Source organism: Sphaerodactylus townsendi, linkage group LG11 (genome assembly GCF_021028975.2).
Source record: "Sphaerodactylus townsendi isolate TG3544 linkage group LG11, MPM_Stown_v2.3, whole genome shotgun sequence".
In the NCBI taxonomy this organism is placed as follows: Eukaryota; Metazoa; Chordata; class Lepidosauria; order Squamata; family Sphaerodactylidae; genus Sphaerodactylus; species Sphaerodactylus townsendi.
This window is the reverse complement of record NC_059435.1, coordinates 46,810,907-46,833,088: the sequence shown is the minus strand read 5'-3', so window position 1 is coordinate 46,833,088 and position 22,182 is coordinate 46,810,907. Positions and strand designations below refer to the sequence as shown.

At 62.6% G+C, this 22,182-nt stretch overlaps 1 protein-coding gene across 1 annotated transcript; it reads left to right on the top strand.

Annotated features, from left to right (window-relative positions):
• Positions 1-1,044: 1,044 nt before the first annotated feature.
• On the top strand, positions 1,045-12,640 carry LOC125441017 (von Willebrand factor D and EGF domain-containing protein-like). Its single transcript, XM_048511264.1, has 5 exons — positions 1,045-1,413; positions 7,103-7,198; positions 9,545-9,649; positions 10,759-10,854; positions 12,232-12,640. Exons 1-5 carry the CDS (start codon positions 1,176-1,178, stop codon positions 12,339-12,341), a joined length of 645 nt encoding a protein of 214 aa, XP_048367221.1. The 5' UTR covers positions 1,045-1,175; the 3' UTR covers positions 12,342-12,640.
• The last annotated feature ends 9,542 nt before the right edge of the window (positions 12,641-22,182 follow it).

Here is a 22,182-nt window from a genome sequence, read left to right as displayed (position 1 = left end):
CACAAGTGGTTGGCAGGAGAAATGTGGAGAAGGGAAACAAACTAGTGTATTTGTTGGAAGCAAAAATAAGGACCTTCTAAGCAAAGAACCCTGTGGTCTTCTGTTGTTGGGCTGACTGGTTGTGAGGGTCTGAGCCTACCCTGCAAGGATGGTGGAGAGGAGCAGGGCTTGTATAGATAAAAAATTTGTAAAAGTGTAATGATTCATTAACAATTCATAGAGGTCAATATAATTTATTGTTTTAAAAAGTTGTGTGTTATATATCTATATTATACAGGTTGATTATATACATACATATATATGAAGAATAAAGGTTCCATTTTCTCCTGTCTCCTCCCCCCACCCCCACCCCCCACTTTTTTTCTTGTTCTGGGTAAGGTAGGCTGGATGTGTACGGCTGACACTAGAAAATCTGAGGCCAGCCAAGCATAAGAAGCATGGACTGTATATATAGTAACACAAGGTCACCCAGTGAGATGCCATGTCAGAGTGGGGATTCAAACTTGGGTCTCCAGACCCTGGCCTGATGCTCTAACCACTGCTGTGGGGGAACTGGAAAATCACACTGTATGGCTGGAAGTTCTTCTGCCTGTGGAAATGTTAGACTGGACCCACCCATTGTGAAAACCAACTAAAGCTGCATTTTTGTCCCAGCTTTCCCAATGGAGTTCTGCATGGTGTACAACATATTTCCTTTTTCCTATTTCATCCTCACAACCCTGTGAAGTAGGCTAGGGCACCAGAATGACAGGACAGAGGTCACCCAGCAGGCTTCACGGGTTTGAACATTTCCACCCAGGCCTGCCCTGTCGAAACCTTTTAACTGCTATACACCAGTGCAATAACCTCTCCACCCACTCTTTCTTCAACTGCTGGAATTCACTCCAGACTGTGCAATGCAGGCTTTCACGCTGCTGGAATCAGCAATATGCAACCTAATTTTGGGGGGGGGGGGAAGTATCCTGTATTAGAAAAAATAAAAACTGGTTAAACGCATTAGGGGGGGGGGGGATTGAAATATTTGAAAAGAGGGAGGGAGAAAGAAGGCGAGTGGGAGTTTACAAGGGAGCGGCACAGCGTCGAGGCGCAACCCCGGTGAGGTTGCTGGAAGCGAGGTCGGTTCCGCAGCAGCAGGCCGGGAGAAGAGCGCCGTCCCCGCGTGGCGGGCTCGGGCCATGGAGGGACGCCACTCGCCAAGTCCACCGTCGCTGCTCCTTCTGCTCTTGGCGGCCCTCGCTGGAGCCCTGCAGTTGGCGCGCGCGCAGCCGTCCAAAGTGTCGCGCGGAGTGGCGGTGCCTTTCGTCTTCGACCCGCGCGCCGTTTGCAGCCCGCCTTGCCAGCACGGGGGCTTGTGCATCAGGAACGCCACCTGCTTCTGCGGCAAGGGCTACGAGGGCGAGCGCTGCCAGTACGGTTGGTAACCAGCACGAGCCCCACCACGCTGAAGTCTGGCGCGCCACCACGGCGCCTCCGACTGCTCACGTCCCTCTCCCTCTTTGCACCGGCACGTCTCCTCGAGATCTCCAGGGGGTGGGGGTGGTCACCTGAGGGGTCTGCGATGGGGGAAGGTGGGGATACTCGTCAGATTCTCTTGGAAGCTGCGCATACTAACTCGGGACAGTAGGAAAGTGGGGCTGGCTCCCAGGTAAACACGTGCAGGTACATTAAGATTGCAGCGTTATGCCTTGATCTCCTGTTTTGTTTGCTCAAGACACCCTGTGGCAGCAAAATAACATAGCAGCCCAGTGGTATTTCAGAGACTAACAAAATAACACACCACCAACTTTCGCAAGTCACAGTTCATTTCTTCAGATGTGGCAATGCAGTGGTCCAGTCAGTGGCCAGACACTTCATGCAGCTGAAGTGAACTACAGAACCTTATGATGGACTGACATTGGTTAGTCTTTCAATTGCCACAGGACTCCCTGCTTTGTTTTTATAATTTCACGTAAGGCTGAGTGGGATTGTAGTATGTTCAGAAATGCTTTCAAGTTCTGATGGGGTGGGGGTGAGAAGTATAATCTATTTGTCTTTTGTCAATAGTGTATAGTAATATTCTGTTGCCTGCTAGCAAGTGGAGTTGCTGGGAAAAATGCTTGTGTAGGGATGAAATATTGGGCCTGTCTGAGATTTGTGAATGGCTATGGAAGCTATTTATTTCATTTATATCCTTCCTTTCTCCCCAATGGGAATTCCAGCTGCTTACATCATTCTCTTACCCTCTGTCATTCTCACAGCCACTCTGTGGGATAGGCTCCTGTGACAGGGGAGAAATGGAGGGGCAGTTCATTTTTCAGGGATGGTTCAGTCATTCTTATCAAGAAGGATATTGACAAACTGGAACAGGTCCAGAGGAAGGTGACCAAAATGGTAAAAAGTCTGGATTCCATGCCCTATGAGGAGCAGCTTAGGGAGCTAGTTTAGTTTAGAGAGCTATGTTTAGTCTGGAGAAGAGAAGGTTAAGGGGTGACATGATAGCCATCCTTAAATATTTGAAGGGATGTCATGTTGAAGTCGGAGCAAGTTTGTTTTCTGCTGCTCCAGAGACTAGGACAAGGCGTAATGAATTCAAGGTACAGGAAAAGAGATTCCACCTAAATATTGGGAAGAATTTCCTGACAGTAAGAACTGTTTGACGGTGGAATACACTGCCTTGAAGGGTGATGGAGTCTCCTTCTCTGGAAGTTTTAAAAAAGAGACTAGCTGGCTCTCTGTCTAGGGGGCTTTGATTGTATATTCCTGAATGGCCAGGGGTTGGACTGGATGCTCTCTTTCAACTCTATGATTCTATTCTGATTTTTCCCTTTTCCTTCGCTTTTCAGAGCCACCTGTTAGGGTAATTCCAGGAACAGAAATAAGGGGCAAATGGGCAATCAGAAGTTCCAACTTTAGAATTGGCTTCCTGATTCTGTTGAAAAATGGGAAGGCATGGGTGGTAGTAATCTGTATTTTCAGGCATAGTGTTTCATAGCAGAAAGAATAAAGGCGGGAACACTTCATTTGAATCTTGAGTGTATGCAGTGAGAGGATGCCAGAGGAAAAAGGACTTGCAGAAACCTCCATGTCCAGAAGCAGTCTACTTTTGAATCCCAGAGCCAAAAGGCATCATCAAGGGAAGGCCTTGGCCTGTCACTGGACCTCCTGAGAAACTAGCTGGCTATGTGTGAAACAGGATGTGGGACTAGATGGGCCACTAGTCTGATCCCACAGGGCTCTTTTATGTTCTTAAATCAGATGAAGAGGGCTGCCCATTCCAAACCTGTTGATACAGCTGGGGCCAAAGTTTAATGTTCTCTTTTCTTCAGATTAACCTGTGCCTGTTGCGCTGGGATGCTGATGCTGATGCAGCCAAAAGGGGAAGTATACCAGTTAGGCATGTCTGTGTCCATGGTGGAATGGTATTTTAAAAAAGTACAATGAGCTTTACATAATGGCGTTTGGAATAGTTGTTTGGATATTTAGATCACCCTCTGTAACAGCAGAGAGAGTAGCTAACATGCAGGCACCCTGGGAATGAACAAGAATGGAACTGTTAGACAGGGGATGATCCCTGAAGATGAAGGGGGCTGGGGAGAGACCACTCAAAATATACAGAAAAATCTTGAAATGAACAAAGCCCCATCTTTCTTGTTCCATCCCTCTGGAATCGTTTACCAGTGAAGGTCAGAATGTCTTCTCTGATGGCCTTTAAAAAACTTGTAAAGCATATCTGCTTTTCAAAAAACACATTTACTAGAGATTGCAGTCTAGCAAACCCCTGGAAGCCTAGGTGGTAGATGTTAGCATCTTTAAAAGCTTTTGAGATGCATTGGAAAAATTCCTAAATAGCTCAAATTATTCACAAAAAGAGATTGGAAGGAACAGAAATACTCCATTTAAATTAAGGCTCTGGCAGTAGACAACAACAACATCCTATGTAAAAATGAATGTTTATATACTGTGGTTGGTATAGATGCAGTTGACGATATATATATATAACAATATATTTATTCAAAAGTCTAAAAAGACAAAGTGATGTGCTCAGAGAGCTAATATTGTAGAAAGGTTGTTGATTCTTTTGAGCCATATCAACAGTAAATGTATGGAATAATTTGTTTGCCATGTAAAAACATCCTAGTTGTGCACTTCATAGTAGTTTAGAATGGTTTAGACTTTAACAGTCAAAAAAAGTAACATAATCGTAAACTAATTAGTTATTAAAGAATTAGAAAATACGAGAAATGTATGTATAAGATTTAGCAGAGATTTAAAAGTTAATATAATATAAAGATTGTCTGAACATAAATCGTCATCATTTTTGGAGAAAAGACATTGCAATGTTGAACATCTGAATAAAAGTTACCCTTGTAAAAGTTAAGGACAATCTTGGCAAATAAATGGTTCCCAACTTTGAATTCTTTAAACAGAGCTATAGAAGGGGAGGATGAATCCCAGGGAGCAGACTGCTCAAAATTTATTACAGTACATTTATAATCTGAAGTGTTCATGGCTTTCCACTTATTTCTCCCCATTTGTCATTTGTGAGCACTGATGCAAATATGTCTAGTTCATACAGGAGTTTTTTTTTGAGGAATGGTTATTCCTTGTGTGATAAGCTATTAGTATTTGCCATTCATTATTTTTTGTGTGCTGCTCATCTTTGCGGGTTTTTTTTTACTTTTTCAATTTCAGACATTTAATTCGCTCATTTTGAGAGCAGAACTATCATTGAATGTTATAGAGAGGACTGCCAATAAATTCCCAGGGATCACCTGAATCCCAATAATGAAAGTCCAGAGGAAACCGTCAAATGCCCTATTGAAAATTGTTTGCAGATAGCAAATACATAGAAACCAGGATTGGCTCATGAATGATTCATGAACCAAAACCCAACTAAACTTGTCAGATAATTTGTTTGCATAAAATAATCAGAGCAGCTGTGCTCCACAATGTGCAATTTCCAGCTATTTATATGTGCCATGCGTGCACATCGGTCAGCTGTCAGGCATAAAGAATTCCCTCGAATTCATGAAGAATAATGTCTTCTCAGCAAGTTTTCATTGTAAGCCATGTGGCTGAACACGAAGGAAACATTTACTGCAGGTCCATTTGTTGGGAACTGGTAAAAGGGAAAAGAACTGAGAAAATGGTGCCATATGACAATGTATTCAGTCTTCATTGTGGAGGAATTTCCAGTTGTGTTGTGTGGTTCCATATGGCTTCCAACCATGAATCAAAAGCCAGATGGGTGTTTTAGTTGTAAAACTGTTCTTTATAACTGAGCAATCAGGAAGCCATACTTAGGCTGGTTATAGAGATGCACGCCAGATATAGATACAGGATTTTTCTCTAGATTGGTGATATTCAATATGTCTTACAGAATTTAATTAAATTTATTATGGCTTGTTACAGAATGCTGCAGTTTAGGGATAATGAAAACACCATTGTTTGCTGTTGTTGTTTTACATTTCTCATGTCTCTTTCCCTAGTTCCACGCTATTACGGCTGTCATTTTTGACCTTTTATGGTCTAGTAAAAGTTTGAAATTGCCGATTGGTTAACTATGGTTAACCATGAACTGGACCACAGATTTGCAGACTCCCTTCTCTCGTGCAAACTCGCCTCCCTTTTCTTGTGAGCATTAACTGTGCTGTGTTATGTCTGAACTATGGTTAGCCAAGGTTAATATTCTGTCTTTGGCAGCCTAATCTGCAGTCTGGATGGCTGGGGACAGCACCACTACTGCGCCATCCCACTGCCTCTAGAAGGATTTTAGGTTGTGTGTGTGTGGGGGGGGGGGGTAAAAACCTCCCTGGCCACCTGAAAGCCCTCCATGGGACTGGGTGGTATAAGTCAAGGTCGCCAGCCATGGCATGAAAGCCTGGGTGGGAGCTGACTATTGTCAGCTCTACCCCTAGGAACGCCCACACGTCCCCCCCCCCACACACACACTGGAGTCCGATTGGATGCCAGCGCAGTTCAGAACATCAGCCTCTGTTCTGGGTTGGGTGCTGCTGAGGTTCATGGTGCCAGCCTGCCTCCCAGATTGCCCACCTTGCTGGTGCATTTGCCAAATGCGCCCACAGTTTGGGCAAACATGCCAGTGCAAGCTTATCCTGGCTCCATTTAGCCAATCAGAGACTGAAACCATTCCTGCAGCTGCTGTTCTTTCTACACAACTCTTTTGCTTCTCAACTGGTAACTGAAGTACCAAAAGTCATCCCTGAAAAACCACATTTGCCTCATCAGTCTCCCCCAAACATAGGATTTTAACTATGTCATTCTAAGTAGAATTACCACATTTAAAGGCCATTGATTTCAATGGCTTTCGAAGAGTATAACTGTCTTTAGGACTACTCTGGAAATCATCTTTCATTTATTAATTTGACTGTCTTAATTAATTCATGTAACCAATTGTGGTGATATTTATCAAATGAGTAGCTTGCCTACTATACTGTGTCTCAGATAAAGATGTTAGTACAGTCACTTGAGGTGCAGTTGTTGAGAAAATTGTATGCTTCCACATTTGAATTAGGAATTCAAAGGAATTACTACTATTTCATGTTTCGCCTCTTTGGCTGTTCATTTGTGCATTATTGAGAAAATTGTATGCTTCCACATTTGAATATAGTCTCAAACAAATATGAGAATTATCATTTATTTTTATGCGCTGCCTTTGTCAAAAACATTATTTTGTGCATTATTGAGCATGGTCCTTTGATACAAGAGCATTTAGAGTTCATTGAACAACTATCATCAAACTTTCAAACAGATGGGAGAGCAGGACTAGGTAGTCACTGTGTGGAGCATTCTACAACAAAGTCAGTCTGGCATGTTGAATTTTGTGGTGGAGGAATCTACTAACATCTTTTTGTGAGATAGAGTACTTGAGAGTACTGCAATTATGTAATAAGACATTCTGCAACCTCATTAGATTATATTTTTCCTTAAGGACTGTAAACCATGAATCTTATAAATTGTCACCACCATCATCTTCTGTTTCCTTGCACGTTTGTACATTCACTTGTACTCTTTTTAAAATGAAAGGATTTTTCAAAGTCTGCTTCCTCCCCAACACACTCATTTCTGATCCTGTTTTCTTTGTGACTTGTTTGGTTCACAGCAACTTGTTATCCAAAATGTAAAAATGGCGGGAAGTGTCTCAGACCTGGAAAATGCAGGTGTCAGCCTGGCTACGGTGGAAGGTACTGTCATAAAGGTGAGTTCATATCCCACTTGTTTGTAAATCAAGTGAAAAAATAATTCAAGGAAGATCTGAATATTTATTTATTTATTTATGATTTATATCCCGCCCTATCCTCGAATGTGACACTGGTCTTTGCATGCCAGTGTAGTGCTTGCCTCATTGGAACAGTTCACTGTGTTGATAGCTTTATTGTTCTTTGGAGTACAGCGTAGTTTTGATTGTGTTGTCTAACGGTGAGTGTGTGGGTGGAACCAGGCAGGCACTGACTATAAACAGTCATCAGTGGACCCCTCTATCTATAACAGTGATATCTATGAGTCCTTTTGTATGAAACTGGCATTATGGATCACGTACTGCAGACAAGGCTTTTGTATCACTTCATGCTACCTCCAACAATCATTTTTCATTGGAGGTAGTTGACAGCACCAGTTGAAAATTGTGAAATTATAGGATACTGGATGATGATAAATCACTTGGTGAACCTGTGTGTGTGAATCAGCCATAAGTGTGTTTGATTCATAGCTCGCCTACATATTAATCCAGCATGTGAGAGCAGCTGACTTTGATTGGTGGAAATTTGTAAAGCTTCCATGTCTACAGGAAGAGAAAGCTGGAAGGAATCACAGCTACACACGAAAGAAAGATAAAAAGAGTCTCTGGTCACTTTTTTTTCTGCTGCTGTTATCCCTACAGGCCAAGTTTTATTGCTTCTAAAGGAATAGAAAGGAAAAGATGAAAGGAAAAGATGGAAAGGAAAAGTTGAGTAGAGGTCTCACCTATTTGTGTGTGTGTATGAGTGAGATTTTGTAGGCAGTTTTCTCTGCCAGTAGGTAGGGCAATATTTAGAACCTTAAAAAAAGAGTGGGCTGCTGTCAAATACCACATCTTTAAGGTTGGACTGTCCCATTCAAGGGGCCTCATCTCTCCCATAGAGGCTTCCCCGTGGCATGGGAAGGCTTGCAAAGTGCAAAAGCCTCCCTGACGCTGAGAAGCTTCCTCGGGACTCAACAGACTTATGCCACTAGCATAAGGCGGCAAATGGCCAGGAGGAAACTGACTAATAGCGACTTCTCCCCCATTCACGTGCCTGCTATGGCAGCGGCTGCTGAGGCGCTGAGACTCTGGCATGGCATCCAGCGCTGCATCCCAGTGCTGCAGAAGGGTGCAGCAGCTGCATGCCGGTGAATTCACCCCTCTGCTGGGGCAAGTGTCCTGGGGAGGGCCAATCTGCCAGTGTGGCAACGCACCACTCCCACAGGGAGATTTGCACCTGTCTCCCCTTTGGATGGAGCCATTAAACTATTTTATCCTCTTAATTCCTTTTTACATTGTTTGCAAATGATTAATAACAACAAAAAACAGAACAATGCTCTGAACAATATTGAGCAGATGGGAAGGGATATAAATGTCTATTAAATTTACAAAAAAAATATCTAGAAGAAGAGGAGAAAGAGATGGGTATAGAGATGGTAGAGTCCTTTTCGAGAGCAGCAAGGATGGTTATTGTCCTTCATTGCAAAAAGTGTTCTTCCCAGTTCTGGAGGGGTCTTCAATATTTGAACTGCTGTGATTATGGAATGCAAAAGAAGGTTGTATTGTTGAAAATCCCTTTATTCAGAAATGGTCTCTATATAATCTTGTGCAATGACTGATTCCAGGACAACGTGGTAATACTTTATATGCTGCACTCCCTTATCTTAAAGATATACTGAGATTTCTGGATTATCATTGATCAGGGTTATTGTAAGGCTGGTATTTAACTGTGCATGAATGTGTGGTATTTGCTTGTAATAGTTATCCTCTTTTTAAAATTTATGTTATTTATAGTCTGCCTTTCTCATTTGGACTGAAGACGGGCTACACAGAGTAAATCAATACAACAATGGATAGAACAGTCAGTAAACAATGCAATAAGATTAGGGTTGCAGAACCAGTAGTACTTGTTTCTTAGGCATTTTTTCTTTGCACCTGCCTTATATCAATAAGGATGTTTTAGTAACTTGTAATTGTTGTTTAATCAGAAATATGTTATCTGTCATGTTAAATTAACTCTTGTTTTTATGTAGGTGCTGGGTTTTTTTTAACTGATAATGATTAATTCAGTGAAGGTTTACTACAGTTAGGAGGTTATTTAATTACTTTAAACATTGTTCTTTTAACCTAATAACACCTTGTTTTGTCCTAAAGATTGGAGATTCTTTTCCTTGATGGTTATACTAAACTAATATGACTGTGGTTGTAATCTTTTTTCTTTTTTTCCTGTTGATTTTATTTCACAAGCATTAAATTATTTTTTTTTAAACCCTCCCACCTAGCATGCCAATCCTGGCATGTTTCATCTTTGTTGTTGCTTTCCAGTAAGCTGTGAAGGAGGATGTCTGAATGGCGGGGAGTGCATTTCTGTCAATGGGATGGTAAAGTGCATTTGTGCTTCAGGATGGACAAGTTCAAGATGCCAAGAAGGTAAGTGCCATTCGGCTCACTGTCTATTTCATTTATATCCCACTCTTCCTCCAAAGACTTCAGTGTAGAATACACAGAAGATTTTCTGCTTTACTGGGACAACAGTCCTGTAATTGGCTCAGACTCACTCGTCAAATTTTATGGTTGACTTGGGATTTGCATCCAAACTTCCTGTCTCAATCCAGAATTCTCTCCACTGTTTTTACTAAATTAAAAAGAGTTGCTAAATTAAAAAGAGTTACACCTTTCTAAGCCCACAGGACTCAATAGATTTAGAAAAGTATAACTCTTTCTTGGATTGCACTATAGCTCTTTTAAGGCTGAAAACAAGAGACTCCATCTAATTCTAGGAAACAGAATGTAGGTTTTCGGGCAAGCATGTCTTCAGAACAACTCTTCGTAAATTATTCTTGCACAGAGTGTGTTGTGCTGTGTCCTCACCCCTCCTGCAAGTGGTTTTCGCTTTCAGAGTCAACATGGCTTCTTACAGTTGATTAATAAGGAGATCTTCAGGAACAGAAGCATGTCTTGAGTGTGTGTAGAGCCATTTCACTGCAGTTAAACATGATTCGGAATCATGCCTGTGCCTTATGTGCAAAAAAATGCCCTTTGCATGTTTCTGTTACACACACCTGATTGACCAATGGACTTTTGAGCTTCAGAATTTGTGAAAATTTACATGATTTCCTTATAAAAGCAATAGAAGTCAGTGGATAAACTAGAAGGTCAGAGAACTTAGCAGAAAGCAAAGAAGCATTTATTTTCGTACGTGGATTTCATGGTGTATTGATGGGTTAATGATTCACATTGTTAATTCATACATTATGTTTTCCAAGGGAAAAGGGCTAGGGGGGAGCCCATAGTCTTTAAACTATAGAATCACCTCTGTCAATGGCAGTTAGAGTAACTGCATTAGAAACTGAATTTGACACCTAAAAGTGCAGCTCTCAATCTGATTGTTTTATGTCCTGTCTAGATCCAGCTTCAATGATGCCACTGGGAAAAATTAATTTTTCATTTAAAGTTTTCTCATGCTCTTCAGCACCACTAGAATATATATATATATATATAATCTGACAGATGACTTTGTTTTATTCTTTTTTCCTCAGCAATTTGCCCTCAAGGATGTCAGAATGGAGGTGCTTGTCTGGCTCCTGGAATCTGCAGCTGTGCAGCCGGCTGGGTTGGTGGGGCATGTCATTTAGGTGAGAATTCGGGAGCCTTTGATTGACATAACTGGAACTAAGCTGATTAGCCAGACCTGCCCAAGATACAAATTAATGTCTCTGTCGATGTAACTATCTTTTTTCAGTAATTCCCCCTGTATATATAAATCCAAAGCTATTTCTTCAGATAAGATGCATTACATTAATTATGACATTTGCTCAGTCATATAGATTTTAAATATGAGGTGGGAAGAGTGAAAGTAACAGTAAAGGAAGAATAGCTGGCAGATGAAAAAACAGGTTGTTCCCAGGACTCAGATTGACTACCAAAAACATTAAAGATAATATTATTATGACTAAGGCCGTTTCCGCAAGGCCAAATAACAGTGCCCTAGGGACAGAAAAAACGCTGTCCCTAGGGTGCTGTTCGCACAGGAGGCACTGCTGCATCGCAGCAGCGCCATCCTGGCCGCTCCGAGCGACGCGAAGGCGCTGCTTTCAAACCTCGCTCAATGAGCGAGGTTTTTGAAAAGCAGCGTCTTCCCACTGGTGCGTCGCGAGCAACACTGGCGGGAAGACGACACTTTCCCCATCCCCTCCACTCACCTTCCCATCCAGCACTGCTCTGGAGGTCGGAGGGCAGCGTGGGCATGTCCCTGCAGCCCTCCAGAGTAGCGCTTGTCAGGTGAGTGGAGGGGGCCGACCCAGCTCCGGCTGGGGAGCAAGTCGGGGCAGCTCGCACGATAGCGTGCGAATGGCCTCCGAGCCTCCACCGGCATAATTCATGCTGGTGGAGCTGCGTTTCTGCCACCGTGCAGAAACAGCCTAAATGTGGGAAGAACATCCTACCACCATATCCTAGTACAATTCAGCTTAACATTGCTGTAGCAGTTGGCAGCAGAGAATTAGCAGCAGAGAATGAGACTTGCAATGGGTTTAAATTGTGGGATGAAACGTACTGGCTGGATATTGGGGAAAAAATTGAAATAGCAGTGGAATTGGCTCCCTCAGGAGGTAGTGAGCTCCATTTGACAGGCAGTCTTGAAGCACCAATTGGACAAACACTTGTCAGGAGTGATCTAGGCTGATCCAGCATAGAGCAGGTGGTAGGACTAGATGGCCTGTGTGGCCTCTTCTAGCTCTGTGATTCTACAAGTACTAACCAGGGCCAACCCTGCTTAGCTTCCAAGATTTGATGAGTTAGTGCTAGTCATGGCTATTTTTGGAGACAGTACTTTCCTAAAGTATGGGACTTGCAAAATATCAGATAGCGAGGACAGATTCAATATATTATGGTTTCATAATATTTTTATTCTGAATGTTGGTAATCATTGTTATTATTTAGCTTTGTATGGAGTTGTTTTAATAATGTGGAAGCTGTACTGTGTAACTTGCGTGTGTTGTTTTTTTTTGCAGCACTGTGTAGACTCCCTTGTCACCATGGAGGCAAATGTATTGCTCCAGATGTGTGCAGATGCCGTTCACCATATTCTGGTCTACAGTGCACCAAGAAAATAAAAGCATGAAATCACCTGCTTGGGAGATGAATGCTATTATTTTAATGAATGAACTTTGGGAGAAGAATTTTTGCCTTGTCATAATTGATTCCTGAATAGTTTTTTTAAAAAAATCTGATTATATATCTAATGGAAGCTCTCCTATATTAAAGGGCCATTTAAAAATATACTTCAGACTATATCAAGCTATTTGAATGTATTTCAAAATATATGTATGAAAAAGAATCTGGATGCATGGTTTTCTGTTGTCTCGTATTAGCACATTTAACATTGAATATTTTATTTTAATAAAGCATTTTTCACAAATACCTGTTGTTTTTCTCTCATCATTTCCCTGAATAGAATTTCTTGTCCTATATACTAAACAGAATAAAGTTTGTTCCTAAACACATTGTTCCAGCAAAACATTTCTGGACAGATGCAGGATTCTCTATGTGAAGTTGGTGGGATCATGATTTGTACATGCTATAGGGCCATCTTTGAAGTCTCTGCTTGAATATCCAGCAACTGGAATTGCATATGAGATTCCTGGGGCTGCATTGAGAATCCTGGGAAAGCACCTCATGGCAGGTGCGTCTGTACCATAAGGTGTATCCATTCATGTTAGTGCACAGGTTAACCCTGTCTTGTATATGACTTGTGATTGGAAGCCAACGCCTCTTATCTAAAGCAGCTGTCACAGTTCCTCCAACTGTGCATTAACTAATGGGTACATTTCTGTAAAAGGTCTGAAGAGCATATGCTTTGCATGCAGAAAGTCCCAGCTTCTGTCCTTGGCATGCCCAGTTAAAGGATTTCAAGATGCAGGTTGCAAGGCTGTCTGTCATAGACAATACTGAACTAGGTAATGCAGACAATGGCAACCCACTTCTGAATGTCTCTTGCCTTGAAAACCCTATGGGATCGCCTTAAGACAGCTGCAACTTAGCAGCAAAAATGGCAGCGTCATGTACTTCTATGACAGGGGTAGGGAACCTGCGGCTCTCCAGAAGTTCAGGAACTACAATTCCCATCAGCCTCTGTCAGCATGGCCAATTGGCCATGCTGACAGAGGCTGATGCCCCCCCCACCCCCCCCCCCCCCCACCCCCCCCCCCCCCCACCCCCCCCCCCCCCCACCCCCCCCCCCCCCCACCCCCCCCCCCCCCCACCCCCCCCCCCCCCCACCCCCCCCCCCCCCCACCCCCCCCCCCCCCCACCCCCCCCCCCCCCCACCCCCCCCCCCCCCCACCCCCCCCCCCCCCCACCCCCCCCCCCCCCCACCCCCCCCCCCCCCCACCCCCCCCCCCCCCCACCCCCCCCCCCCCCCACCCCCCCCCCCCCCCACCCCCCCCCCCCCCCACCCCCCCCCCCCCCCACCCCCCCCCCCCCCCACCCCCCCCCCCCCCCACCCCCCCCCCCCCCCACCCCCCCCCCCCCCCACCCCCCCCCCCCCCCACCCCCCCCCCCCCCCACCCCCCCCCCCCCCCACCCCCCCCCCCCCCCACCCCCCCCCCCCCCCACCCCCCCCCCCCCCCACCCCCCCCCCCCCCCACCCCCCCCCCCCCCCACCCCCCCCCCCCCCCACCCCCCCCCCCCCCCACCCCCCCCCCCCCCCACCCCCCCCCCCCCCCACCCCCCCCCCCCCCCACCCCCCCCCCCCCCCACCCCCCCCCCCCCCCACCCCCCCCCCCCCCCACCCCCCCCCCCCCCCACCCCCCCCCCCCCCCACCCCCCCCCCCCCCCACCCCCCCCCCCCCCCACCCCCCCCCCCCCCCACCCCCCCCCCCCCCCACCCCCCCCCCCCCCCACCCCCCCCCCCCCCCACCCCCCCCCCCCCCCACCCCCCCCCCCCCCCACCCCCCCCCCCCCCCACCCCCCCCCCCCCCCACCCCCCCCCCCCCCCACCCCCCCCCCCCCCCACCCCCCCCCCCCCCCACCCCCCCCCCCCCCCACCCCCCCCCCCCCCCACCCCCCCCCCCCCCCACCCCCCCCCCCCCCCACCCCCCCCCCCCCCCACCCCCCCCCCCCCCCACCCCCCCCCCCCCCCACCCCCCCCCCCCCCCACCCCCCCCCCCCCCCACCCCCCCCCCCCCCCACCCCCCCCCCCCCCCACCCCCCCCCCCCCCCACCCCCCCCCCCCCCCACCCCCCCCCCCCCCCACCCCCCCCCCCCCCCACCCCCCCCCCCCCCCACCCCCCCCCCCCCCCACCCCCCCCCCCCCCCACCCCCCCCCCCCCCCACCCCCCCCCCCCCCCACCCCCCCCCCCCCCCACCCCCCCCCCCCCCCACCCCCCCCCCCCCCCACCCCCCCCCCCCCCCACCCCCCCCCCCCCCCACCCCCCCCCCCCCCCACCCCCCCCCCCCCCCACCCCCCCCCCCCCCCACCCCCCCCCCCCCCCACCCCCCCCCCCCCCCACCCCCCCCCCCCCCCACCCCCCCCCCCCCCCACCCCCCCCCCCCCCCACCCCCCCCCCCCCCCACCCCCCCCCCCCCCCACCCCCCCCCCCCCCCACCCCCCCCCCCCCCCACCCCCCCCCCCCCCCACCCCCCCCCCCCCCCACCCCCCCCCCCCCCCACCCCCCCCCCCCCCCACCCCCCCCCCCCCCCACCCCCCCCCCCCCCCACCCCCCCCCCCCCCCACCCCCCCCCCCCCCCACCCCCCCCCCCCCCCACCCCCCCCCCCCCCCACCCCCCCCCCCCCCCACCCCCCCCCCCCCCCACCCCCCCCCCCCCCCACCCCCCCCCCCCCCCACCCCCCCCCCCCCCCACCCCCCCCCCCCCCCACCCCCCCCCCCCCCCACCCCCCCCCCCCCCCACCCCCCCCCCCCCCCACCCCCCCCCCCCCCCACCCCCCCCCCCCCCCACCCCCCCCCCCCCCCACCCCCCCCCCCCCCCACCCCCCCCCCCCCCCACCCCCCCCCCCCCCCACCCCCCCCCCCCCCCACCCCCCCCCCCCCCCACCCCCCCCCCCCCCCACCCCCCCCCCCCCCCACCCCCCCCCCCCCCCACCCCCCCCCCCCCCCACCCCCCCCCCCCCCCACCCCCCCCCCCCCCCACCCCCCCCCCCCCCCACCCCCCCCCCCCCCCACCCCCCCCCCCCCCCACCCCCCCCCCCCCCCACCCCCCCCCCCCCCCACCCCCCCCCCCCCCCACCCCCCCCCCCCCCCACCCCCCCCCCCCCCCACCCCCCCCCCCCCCCACCCCCCCCCCCCCCCACCCCCCCCCCCCCCCACCCCCCCCCCCCCCCACCCCCCCCCCCCCCCACCCCCCCCCCCCCCCACCCCCCCCCCCCCCCACCCCCCCCCCCCCCCACCCCCCCCCCCCCCCACCCCCCCCCCCCCCCACCCCCCCCCCCCCCCACCCCCCCCCCCCCCCACCCCCCCCCCCCCCCACCCCCCCCCCCCCCCACCCCCCCCCCCCCCCACCCCCCCCCCCCCCCACCCCCCCCCCCCCCCACCCCCCCCCCCCCCCACCCCCCCCCCCCCCCACCCCCCCCCCCCCCCACCCCCCCCCCCCCCCACCCCCCCCCCCCCCCACCCCCCCCCCCCCCCACCCCCCCCCCCCCCCACCCCCCCCCCCCCCCACCCCCCCCCCCCCCCACCCCCCCCCCCCCCCACCCCCCCCCCCCCCCACCCCCCCCCCCCCCCACCCCCCCCCCCCCCCACCCCCCCCCCCCCCCACCCCCCCCCCCCCCCACCCCCCCCCCCCCCCACCCCCCCCCCCCCCCACCCCCCCCCCCCCCCACCCCCCCCCCCCCCCACCCCCCCCCCCCCCCACCCCCCCCCCCCCCCACCCCCCCCCCCCCCCACCCCCCCCCCCCCCCACCCCCCCCCCCCCCCACCCCCCCCCCCCCCCACCCCCCCCCCCCCCCACCCCCCCCCCCCCCCACCCCCCCCCCCCCCCACCCCCCCCCCCCCCCACCCCCCCCCCCCCCCACCCCCCCCCCCCCCCACCCCCCCCCCCCCCCACCCCCCCCCCCCCCCACCCCCCCCCCCCCCCACCCCCCCCCCCCCCCACCCCCCCCCCCCCCCACCCCCCCCCCCCCCCACCCCCCCCCCCCCCCACCCCCCCCCCCCCCCACCCCCCCCCCCCCCCACCCCCCCCCCCCCCCACCCCCCCCCCCCCCCACCCCCCCCCCCCCCCACCCCCCCCCCCCCCCACCCCCCCCCCCCCCCACCCCCCCCCCCCCCCACCCCCCCCCCCCCCCACCCCCCCCCCCCCCCACCCCCCCCCCCCCCCACCCCCCCCCCCCCCCACCCCCCCCCCCCCCCACCCCCCCCCCCCCCCACCCCCCCCCCCCCCCACCCCCCCCCCCCCCCACCCCCCCCCCCCCCCACCCCCCCCCCCCCCCACCCCCCCCCCCCCCCACCCCCCCCCCCCCCCACCCCCCCCCCCCCCCACCCCCCCCCCCCCCCACCCCCCCCCCCCCCCACCCCCCCCCCCCCCCACCCCCCCCCCCCCCCACCCCCCCCCCCCCCCACCCCCCCCCCCCCCCACCCCCCCCCCCCCCCACCCCCCCCCCCCCCCACCCCCCCCCCCCCCCACCCCCCCCCCCCCCCACCCCCCCCCCCCCCCACCCCCCCCCCCCCCCACCCCCCCCCCCCCCCACCCCCCCCCCCCCCCACCCCCCCCCCCCCCCACCCCCCCCCCCCCCCACCCCCCCCCCCCCCCACCCCCCCCCCCCCCCACCCCCCCCCCCCCCCACCCCCCCCCCCCCCCACCCCCCCCCCCCCCCACCCCCCCCCCCCCCCACCCCCCCCCCCCCCCACCCCCCCCCCCCCCCACCCCCCCCCCCCCCCACCCCCCCCCCCCCCCACCCCCCCCCCCCCCCACCCCCCCCCCCCCCCACCCCCCCCCCCCCCCACCCCCCCCCCCCCCCACCCCCCCCCCCCCCCACCCCCCCCCCCCCCCACCCCCCCCCCCCCCCACCCCCCCCCCCCCCCACCCCCCCCCCCCCCCACCCCCCCCCCCCCCCACCCCCCCCCCCCCCCACCCCCCCCCCCCCCCACCCCCCCCCCCCCCCACCCCCCCCCCCCCCCACCCCCCCCCCCCCCCACCCCCCCCCCCCCCCACCCCCCCCCCCCCCCACCCCCCCCCCCCCCCACCCCCCCCCCCCCCCACCCCCCCCCCCCCCCACCCCCCCCCCCCCCCACCCCCCCCCCCCCCCACCCCCCCCCCCCCCCACCCCCCCCCCCCCCCACCCCCCCCCCCCCCCACCCCCCCCCCCCCCCACCCCCCCCCCCCCCCACCCCCCCCCCCCCCCACCCCCCCCCCCCCCCACCCCCCCCCCCCCCCACCCCCCCCCCCCCCCACCCCCCCCCCCCCCCACCCCCCCCCCCCCCCACCCCCCCCCCCCCCCACCCCCCCCCCCCCCCACCCCCCCCCCCCCCCACCCCCCCCCCCCCCCACCCCCCCCCCCCCCCACCCCCCCCCCCCCCCACCCCCCCCCCCCCCCACCCCCCCCCCCCCCCACCCCCCCCCCCCCCCACCCCCCCCCCCCCCCACCCCCCCCCCCCCCCACCCCCCCCCCCCCCCACCCCCCCCCCCCCCCACCCCCCCCCCCCCCCACCCCCCCCCCCCCCCACCCCCCCCCCCCCCCACCCCCCCCCCCCCCCACCCCCCCCCCCCCCCACCCCCCCCCCCCCCCACCCCCCCCCCCCCCCACCCCCCCCCCCCCCCACCCCCCCCCCCCCCCACCCCCCCCCCCCCCCACCCCCCCCCCCCCCCACCCCCCCCCCCCCCCACCCCCCCCCCCCCCCACCCCCCCCCCCCCCCACCCCCCCCCCCCCCCACCCCCCCCCCCCCCCACCCCCCCCCCCCCCCACCCCCCCCCCCCCCCACCCCCCCCCCCCCCCACCCCCCCCCCCCCCCACCCCCCCCCCCCCCCACCCCCCCCCCCCCCCACCCCCCCCCCCCCCCACCCCCCCCCCCCCCCACCCCCCCCCCCCCCCACCCCCCCCCCCCCCCACCCCCCCCCCCCCCCACCCCCCCCCCCCCCCACCCCCCCCCCCCCCCACCCCCCCCCCCCCCCACCCCCCCCCCCCCCCACCCCCCCCCCCCCCCACCCCCCCCCCCCCCCACCCCCCCCCCCCCCCACCCCCCCCCCCCCCCACCCCCCCCCCCCCCCACCCCCCCCCCCCCCCACCCCCCCCCCCCCCCACCCCCCCCCCCCCCCACCCCCCCCCCCCCCCACCCCCCCCCCCCCCCACCCCCCCCCCCCCCCACCCCCCCCCCCCCCCACCCCCCCCCCCCCCCACCCCCCCCCCCCCCCACCCCCCCCCCCCCCCACCCCCCCCCCCCCCCACCCCCCCCCCCCCCCACCCCCCCCCCCCCCCACCCCCCCCCCCCCCCACCCCCCCCCCCCCCCACCCCCCCCCCCCCCCACCCCCCCCCCCCCCCACCCCCCCCCCCCCCCACCCCCCCCCCCCCCCACCCCCCCCCCCCCCCACCCCCCCCCCCCCCCACCCCCCCCCCCCCCCACCCCCCCCCCCCCCCACCCCCCCCCCCCCCCACCCCCCCCCCCCCCCACCCCCCCCCCCCCCCACCCCCCCCCCCCCCCACCCCCCCCCCCCCCCACCCCCCCCCCCCCCCACCCCCCCCCCCCCCCACCCCCCCCCCCCCCCACCCCCCCCCCCCCCCACCCCCCCCCCCCCCCACCCCCCCCCCCCCCCACCCCCCCCCCCCCCCACCCCCCCCCCCCCCCACCCCCCCCCCCCCCCACCCCCCCCCCCCCCCACCCCCCCCCCCCCCCACCCCCCCCCCCCCCCACCCCCCCCCCCCCCCACCCCCCCCCCCCCCCACCCCCCCCCCCCCCCACCCCCCCCCCCCCCCACCCCCCCCCCCCCCCACCCCCCCCCCCCCCCACCCCCCCCCCCCCCCACCCCCCCCCCCCCCCACCCCCCCCCCCCCCCACCCCCCCCCCCCCCCACCCCCCCCCCCCCCCACCCCCCCCCCCCCCCACCCCCCCCCCCCCCCACCCCCCCCCCCCCCCACCCCCCCCCCCCCCCACCCCCCCCCCCCCCCACCCCCCCCCCCCCCCACCCCCCCCCCCCCCCACCCCCCCCCCCCCCCACCCCCCCCCCCCCCCACCCCCCCCCCCCCCCACCCCCCCCCCCCCCCACCCCCCCCCCCCCCCACCCCCCCCCCCCCCCACCCCCCCCCCCCCCCACCCCCCCCCCCCCCCACCCCCCCCCCCCCCCACCCCCCCCCCCCCCCACCCCCCCCCCCCCCCACCCCCCCCCCCCCCCACCCCCCCCCCCCCCCACCCCCCCCCCCCCCCACCCCCCCCCCCCCCCACCCCCCCCCCCCCCCACCCCCCCCCCCCCCCACCCCCCCCCCCCCCCACCCCCCCCCCCCCCCACCCCCCCCCCCCCCCACCCCCCCCCCCCCCCACCCCCCCCCCCCCCCACCCCCCCCCCCCCCCACCCCCCCCCCCCCCCACCCCCCCCCCCCCCCACCCCCCCCCCCCCCCACCCCCCCCCCCCCCCACCCCCCCCCCCCCCCACCCCCCCCCCCCCCCACCCCCCCCCCCCCCCACCCCCCCCCCCCCCCACCCCCCCCCCCCCCCACCCCCCCCCCCCCCCACCCCCCCCCCCCCCCACCCCCCCCCCCCCCCACCCCCCCCCCCCCCCACCCCCCCCCCCCCCCACCCCCCCCCCCCCCCACCCCCCCCCCCCCCCACCCCCCCCCCCCCCCACCCCCCCCCCCCCCCACCCCCCCCCCCCCCCACCCCCCCCCCCCCCCACCCCCCCCCCCCCCCACCCCCCCCCCCCCCCACCCCCCCCCCCCCCCACCCCCCCCCCCCCCCACCCCCCCCCCCCCCCACCCCCCCCCCCCCCCACCCCCCCCCCCCCCCACCCCCCCCCCCCCCCACCCCCCCCCCCCCCCACCCCCCCCCCCCCCCACCCCCCCCCCCCCCCACCCCCCCCCCCCCCCACCCCCCCCCCCCCCCACCCCCCCCCCCCCCCACCCCCCCCCCCCCCCACCCCCCCCCCCCCCCACCCCCCCCCCCCCCCACCCCCCCCCCCCCCCACCCCCCCCCCCCCCCACCCCCCCCCCCCCCCACCCCCCCCCCCCCCCACCCCCCCCCCCCCCCACCCCCCCCCCCCCCCACCCCCCCCCCCCCCCACCCCCCCCCCCCCCCACCCCCCCCCCCCCCCACCCCCCCCCCCCCCCACCCCCCCCCCCCCCCACCCCCCCCCCCCCCCACCCCCCCCCCCCCCCACCCCCCCCCCCCCCCACCCCCCCCCCCCCCCACCCCCCCCCCCCCCCACCCCCCCCCCCCCCCACCCCCCCCCCCCCCCACCCCCCCCCCCCCCCACCCCCCCCCCCCCCCACCCCCCCCCCCCCCCACCCCCCCCCCCCCCCACCCCCCCCCCCCCCCACCCCCCCCCCCCCCCACCCCCCCCCCCCCCCACCCCCCCCCCCCCCCACCCCCCCCCCCCCCCACCCCCCCCCCCCCCCACCCCCCCCCCCCCCCACCCCCCCCCCCCCCCACCCCCCCCCCCCCCCACCCCCCCCCCCCCCCACCCCCCCCCCCCCCCACCCCCCCCCCCCCCCACCCCCCCCCCCCCCCACCCCCCCCCCCCCCCACCCCCCCCCCCCCCCACCCCCCCCCCCCCCCACCCCCCCCCCCCCCCACCCCCCCCCCCCCCCACCCCCCCCCCCCCCCACCCCCCCCCCCCCCCACCCCCCCCCCCCCCCACCCCCCCCCCCCCCCACCCCCCCCCCCCCCCACCCCCCCCCCCCCCCACCCCCCCCCCCCCCCACCCCCCCCCCCCCCCACCCCCCCCCCCCCCCACCCCCCCCCCCCCCCACCCCCCCCCCCCCCCACCCCCCCCCCCCCCCACCCCCCCCCCCCCCCACCCCCCCCCCCCCCCACCCCCCCCCCCCCCCACCCCCCCCCCCCCCCACCCCCCCCCCCCCCCACCCCCCCCCCCCCCCACCCCCCCCCCCCCCCACCCCCCCCCCCCCCCACCCCCCCCCCCCCCCACCCCCCCCCCCCCCCACCCCCCCCCCCCCCCACCCCCCCCCCCCCCCACCCCCCCCCCCCCCCACCCCCCCCCCCCCCCACCCCCCCCCCCCCCCACCCCCCCCCCCCCCCACCCCCCCCCCCCCCCACCCCCCCCCCCCCCCACCCCCCCCCCCCCCCACCCCCCCCCCCCCCCACCCCCCCCCCCCCCCACCCCCCCCCCCCCCCACCCCCCCCCCCCCCCACCCCCCCCCCCCCCCACCCCCCCCCCCCCCCACCCCCCCCCCCCCCCACCCCCCCCCCCCCCCACCCCCCCCCCCCCCCACCCCCCCCCCCCCCCACCCCCCCCCCCCCCCACCCCCCCCCCCCCCCACCCCCCCCCCCCCCCACCCCCCCCCCCCCCCACCCCCCCCCCCCCCCACCCCCCCCCCCCCCCACCCCCCCCCCCCCCCACCCCCCCCCCCCCCCACCCCCCCCCCCCCCCACCCCCCCCCCCCCCCACCCCCCCCCCCCCCCACCCCCCCCCCCCCCCACCCCCCCCCCCCCCCACCCCCCCCCCCCCCCACCCCCCCCCCCCCCCACCCCCCCCCCCCCCCACCCCCCCCCCCCCCCACCCCCCCCCCCCCCCACCCCCCCCCCCCCCCACCCCCCCCCCCCCCCACCCCCCCCCCCCCCCACCCCCCCCCCCCCCCACCCCCCCCCCCCCCCACCCCCCCCCCCCCCCACCCCCCCCCCCCCCCACCCCCCCCCCCCCCCACCCCCCCCCCCCCCCACCCCCCCCCCCCCCCACCCCCCCCCCCCCCCACCCCCCCCCCCCCCCACCCCCCCCCCCCCCCACCCCCCCCCCCCCCCACCCCCCCCCCCCCCCACCCCCCCCCCCCCCCACCCCCCCCCCCCC